We start from the raw sequence: 6,010 nt of genomic DNA, 5'->3' as shown, positions 1-6,010 counted from the left end.
GGGAGTAGAAAGCCTCATCTTTCTCCCGCGGAGCGGCTGGTAGTTTCGAACCGCTGACCTTAAGGTTCGCAGCCCGATTCGTAACCACTACGTAAATTTTTATTCAAAAGCCATAGTAGGAAAACTATTTTCCACTAGAGAGCAATAGAAAAGTGGTAACTCCATCTTCAAAGGTGGAAACTTTTTGAAGTCCAGAAACAAGGCAGCCCCACTGAGTTCCAGCTCACAGGTTTTATTAAGTAACAGTCCAACCTGTGTTTTTTCATGTAAATATACAGCTGCCCAAACTATTTGTTGGATTCTTTCCTGCATTGAATTGTCTTGACACCCTTGTCAGAAACCAGTTGACTATAATTTCAATCCTATTCCATTTTACGCTCTGGTAGCATAGTGGTTACAAATCAGGCTGTGAACCGCAAGATCAGCAGTCCGAAACTACCAGCTGTTCCGCGGGAGTGAGATGAGGCTTTCTGTTCCTGTAAAGATTTATAGCCTCGGAAACCCTGTACAGGGTCACTGAGTCGGAACGGACTCCACGGCACATAACATTCCATCCATGTGTGTAGCCTTTTGCCAGTGCCATGCTGTACTTAGTAAAGCTTTGTAGTTTTGAAATCACGGTTTTCAAGATGAAAATTTGGTTTTGAGTTGCTTACATTTCTGTATGAACTTTAGTATCAGCAGTCAGTTCTTACAAAGTGTTGTGTTTAATATGTAGATGAGTTTGGGGAGAGTCACCATCTCCATAATATTGTTTTTTAATCCATGAACACAAGGAGCTCTGGTAGCAGTTATGATTTGGGGTGTTAACCACAAGGTCATCAGTTCAAAACTACCAGCTGTTCTGCAGGATGAAGATGAGATTTTCTGCTGTCATAGATTTGGTCTCAGAAACCAAATGCAGGGTTGCTATGAGGAACCACTACCACCAATCCATGAACATAGGATGTTCTTTGTGTTAACCATGTTTTATAGTTTTCAGAGTGTATTTAAATTTACTCCAAAGTATTTTCTTTCTGGTGCTATTATAAATGGAATCACTTTCCTTATTTCACTATTTGTTCATAGTTACTATTAGAATAGAAATATAACAAATTTTCTTATATGTTGATCCCTGTACCCTACAACTTTGGTTAGTTATTAGCCTTTTAAGAGGGTTGTTGTGTGTTTTGGATTTTTTTTCTTTGCAGGGGGATGAATTAAAGACTTAAAGGTTTTCTATATACAAAATCCTGGTATGGCACTGTATGATAAGCACTGTTCTACAAGGTCCCTTTGAACCGCAAGGTCAGTGGTTCAAACTCAAGAGCTGCTTCTCAGAAGCTTATTATACAGGGTCGCCACAAGTACAAACGATGCCATTTAACAGCTTATCCTATAGCACTACCCTTTATTAGAATGAAGCTCTTAGTTGTTGAAAAGGCTCTGATGGAAAGCATTTATAAGGTTCACTTATTGAGTGTAATTTATTGAAATTATGAGTTTCAATGTGTGCAAACTGGTGTGGTATTGTGGGTTAATGTGCCAGACTGCAAAGCTATGTGAACTGCAAGGTCGGCAGTTCAAGCTCACCAGCTTCTCCTCAGAAACCCTATACAGGGCTGCTATGGGTTGGAACTGACTTGATGGCACTTAACAAAACAATTAAAAATATGTAAAAGAATCATCACTTGTGCATCGTAAAACTAGTACTACTTAAAAAAACTTAACAAGATTCCCTCCTCAGTGATAAAATGCAGGAGTTTTGGCAGGGTAACTGGCACTGCTTCAGAAAAATCACATTGCAAAGTTTCCTTCTGAAGATAGGCACAATCCTATGAATACATGCTGGCATTTGATGAGGCAGCAGTATGTAAAACTAGCTGTATTATACCTTAAAAAAACAAAAAAAAACTGGTGGCATGCCTCTATCCATTTTTAAACTCATAGTAGTGGTGAGCTGTCTTGGACCATGTAGACTATAGAATCTAAAGACTGAGTCCTGAAGCCTGGGTTTACCACCTTTGTTTGGAGAAGCATACTGCTCAAGCTGTTAACTTTGGTCTTTTATTATCTTCAGGTTAACTTAATTCCTAATTATATTATAGCCAGATTGAACAATAAATTTAATTAAAGAATTATTATGCACTGGATTGCGAACCAAAAAGTCAGCAGCTCAAACCCAACAGTGGTTCCTTGGAAACCCCTACACAAGGTCGCTATGTATCAGAATCGGCTCGACAGTACTTAACCATGTGACCGAGTGAGCTCCTGTTTTGGGAAAATTTGCACTACAGTAGGGAGGACAGACAGATATGTAATCATTTCAGATAGGTAATTCATATGCTCTCTGAGAGCACGTAACAATATTCTTAGGAAGGAGCCTTCCTTGAGGATCTCAATTTAGAGAAATTTCCTTTTTAACAATAAAGGGAGAGTCCAGTATTATTTGAAAGACTACTTTCAAAATGTTGGAAGTATTTTGTTTTGTTAGGTGATGGGAGTGGGAGAAGAGGGACACACAACTTAATATGCATTTAAGTTTCACAAAACCTTTCTTTACATGCCAAAGTGGTCAATCTGATCCGTAAAAGTTAGAATTCAGGAAGGACATTGATAATCTTCACCAAAATTTAAATTATTACATAGAACAAACTGCCCGTTTTGCAACTGATATGTTTTAATGTAATTTTAGGTCATTCATTTTACAAACACTTATGGAAAGCCTGCTGTTCTTAAGGCAATGTGCTAGATCTTACATGGCTTAATCATACTAATACAATTTTTGGTGGCTTTTCTTCATGCTTCCTTCAGGGACTACATTTTGAACTGAACAGCAGCAGCAAAAAGCCCTAGCTAGGGCTGTGGTTTGGCCACCCCTGCTCTATACTCTGGTCTCAGCCAGGTAAGCATAGCAGTCACACTAGCTTGCTTGATATGGTAGTGTATATTACCAGTCACCATTTTAATCACCAGTAGAGAGAGACAACTTCCCTTTATATAATGACAAATTGATAGGTTGTATGGCTCTAGTTACAAAAAAGTAAAACTTTTATGTTAACACCTGCCACTAATAATTACAAATAATGAAACCACACAAAATCTGAAAAGAAGTCTATAAATTAAAAAATAAGTTATAGGTTAGTAAAACAGGTGCTTCAAACTGGGAACAGGTGTATGAGAAAAAAAAATGTAATTAACTACAAGTTTGTAAATACTCTCAAAAAGGTTTTCAAAAATCCTACAATGTTATCTAGAAATACTCATATATTAAAATCCATGACTTATAAGAAACTATAATTTGATATTAAATTTAAAGAAATACTGAAAATAATTGAGGTATATACTTGATGCATTAGAAACTATCATTTGAAATCTATTACGTCTAATTTTATGTTAGAATCTATAAATGGAGTTTAGTTTGGATTGGAAGAGACAGGAAACAATAAAACTTATTCTCAAAGACATGCCAAGACATTTTGTTCAAACAAAATCTCAGCAAATGAGAATTTTCATACTATGCAAGAGAATAACTAAAACCTTTATTAGATATGGTTTTCCAGTAACAATAGTGTGAAAATTGGAATTATCAATTCAGAGTAGTGAAGTCCAAATTTTAAAAAGTAGATTAGGTAGTGATTAAAAGAGGAAGACAAAAAATGTTTCTCTTCTATACTACTCATTATCTCCCCTCTGTATACAATGTTATATATATATAACTATTCCTTTTTCATTTTATTGAATTCATGTAATAGTGAAATTCTCTTAAGCAAACTAAACAGATGGTATCCAACTAAAGGAGAAGAGAAGAGTAGAAACACATTTGATTAACAGCTTTTACCAACACATTTTAGATAGACAATTTTTTTTTTGCCAAGATTTCTGTAATAAATTCAAAAGTAAATGAAATACTTTTACTTCTTCAGCATTAAAAAAAACCAAACAGGGCCAGCAGTAGTGGCTCAATTATCGATATACAAGAAAAACACAACAACAATGAGTTTTCTCAGTTTTGCATTTTAAATATCATTATGTGCACTTGTTTCATCATTTTTACAGTTATAAATTTTCTAGTCTGTTTTTGACAGCATTTAATAGTATTGAATCCATTAAGAGATGTTGCTTTCAATTAGAAACATCATATGTATATATTTATATAAAAAATAACCCAACATGTGACTGATCTGACAGATTTTTTAAGATCAATAAAGGCTTATTTTTGAACATGCAGTTAAGAGAGAGGGGAAGCAAGCCAACCTCTCTACACTGTCTTGTGTTTGCAGCGGTATCAATGGTGGTTTTTGGAGGGAACCGTGTGCCTTCAGCCTATCTACTTGAAAAGATGAGATACCACAATTAACATGAGGGGTAGGGGGAAAATGGGGAAAGGAGGAGGGCAGGTGTTAAATGTCGAATTAAAAGTGTGCATTTCACACTCTATGTACAAGATAAAAACAGGCCAATGAAGAAAAAATCTTATAATCAGATAAAAAAACTGCAATTAAATCAAGACATTAGCCGAATTAAGTTCTTTTAATAGACTGCATATATAAATGTTTAGCCACACTGTTTGATCAACTCTTTAAGAGTAGAATTTTATGTCCAATTTACATGCTTCAAATAAGATAGCCTTCCTTATCTGTTACAGTAAGGTCATGTATCCAAATTTCCACTTGTACACTGACAGCTTTATGAAAAAAAACAAACAAAAAAAACATAGGATATGAAGGGAGTTGCCATTTTTTTAGCAGCAATGAAATATCACTAACCCCTTCGTACATACCGAATTCAAGTCACTATCAGAGGTGAGTGTACCACAAAGTCACCAGGTACAAAATTGCTAGTTCATTTTTAAATTAATAACTTGAAATTACCCCTGCCCCCCACCCCATTACATCCCTTCTTTTTATAAACAGCAAACATTTTGCTATTTTATACATAGGCTAGCAGGCTTGTTTCAATATGAAAGTGCTAATTCATTTACAGATTTTTTTAATCAGTTATGTAGTGCTACAATAATAATCTACATAGGAACAATCTTTGATGGATGAAAATGATGAAGATTGAATAAGGCTACCAGATTACCTTCTTATTTACATATAAAGAATAGATACCCAATGGTGAAGAAGAGACAGAAATTGGACAAATACTCATAGGTGTAAAAATTACATCTACCTTTGAGCTTACACTGTAAATGAGACATTTTAAATAGTCCTGTAGCCCATGCCTATTTTTTCCTCAGAAAAAGAAAAGCTGCCTTCATGACATCCCCTCTTGTCGTAGATTTCCACAGTGTCATTTGAAGCTTCAGAGTCAGGATCTTAACGTTCTTCAAAAAATAAAGAAAATAGCCCCTCCCCTAGGTTACCCACCTCCCCCCAAAAATCCTTCTGGTTTCTTTTCCAGTGCCAGGTTGCATGATCAGGTCCCACCTCCTGGGGTTTTTTCTGTCCAATCTATTGATCAATTAGTTAAGAGTAGATAACATGAACCAGTTCTGGAACCACTACTAGGAGGAACACAAGCTCTTCACTACAAGCACACAGCAGGTAAGAAAGTGATAACTCAATTCATCCCTGGTGCCGGACCTCCAAAATTGAAAGAACTTGGCACAACTGGAGCACTGAATTTGTATCCTCCATGCTTCTCAATCATTTTGGATTCTAGAAAACAAAGTAAAAAATTTAATAGGGTATTTAATCATCTCACTACTTTGGGGAGAAATAAAGGCACTGACATATCAAGAAACCAATATGTTAGCCACCAGTAGTAACCAATAAGTTTAAATGTCTGTTATCATTCCAAACATGTAAGTGGCATTATTTAGAGAAGATAAACTCTCCTACTGTACACTATAGAAGTTTTAGAAGTTTCACACTTCCATTCTTTATAAAGCTAGTTTAGCTTATATATATGGGGATAGGGAGAAGAGCGGTGCTTTAACAAATTGGTGGAAAAGCTCCATTATCTTTTTTTTTTTTTTTTTTTTAAAGGTTTTTATTGTGGATTGAGTGAAAGTTTTCAGGGCACA

At 35.5% G+C, this 6,010-nt stretch overlaps 1 protein-coding gene across 1 annotated transcript in view; it reads right to left on the bottom strand.

Moving 5' to 3' along the window:
- Positions 1–2,772: 2,772 nt before the first annotated feature.
- The window catches only part of IPO7 (importin 7), a 67,416-nt gene continuing 64,178 nt past the window's right edge, over positions 2,773–6,010 (bottom strand). Inside the window, exon 25 of the mRNA XM_006872995.1 lies at positions 2,773–5,642. Within this exon, the coding sequence (XP_006873057.1) occupies positions 5,545–5,642 (98 nt within the window). The 3' untranslated portion in view covers positions 2,773–5,544. The remainder of the gene's footprint in view (positions 5,643–6,010) is intronic.

This window comes from Chrysochloris asiatica, unplaced genomic scaffold (genome assembly GCF_000296735.1).
Source record: "Chrysochloris asiatica unplaced genomic scaffold, ChrAsi1.0 scaffold00219, whole genome shotgun sequence".
In the NCBI taxonomy this organism is placed as follows: Eukaryota; Metazoa; Chordata; class Mammalia; order Afrosoricida; family Chrysochloridae; genus Chrysochloris; species Chrysochloris asiatica.
This window is presented reverse-complemented; position numbering and strand designations above follow the sequence as displayed.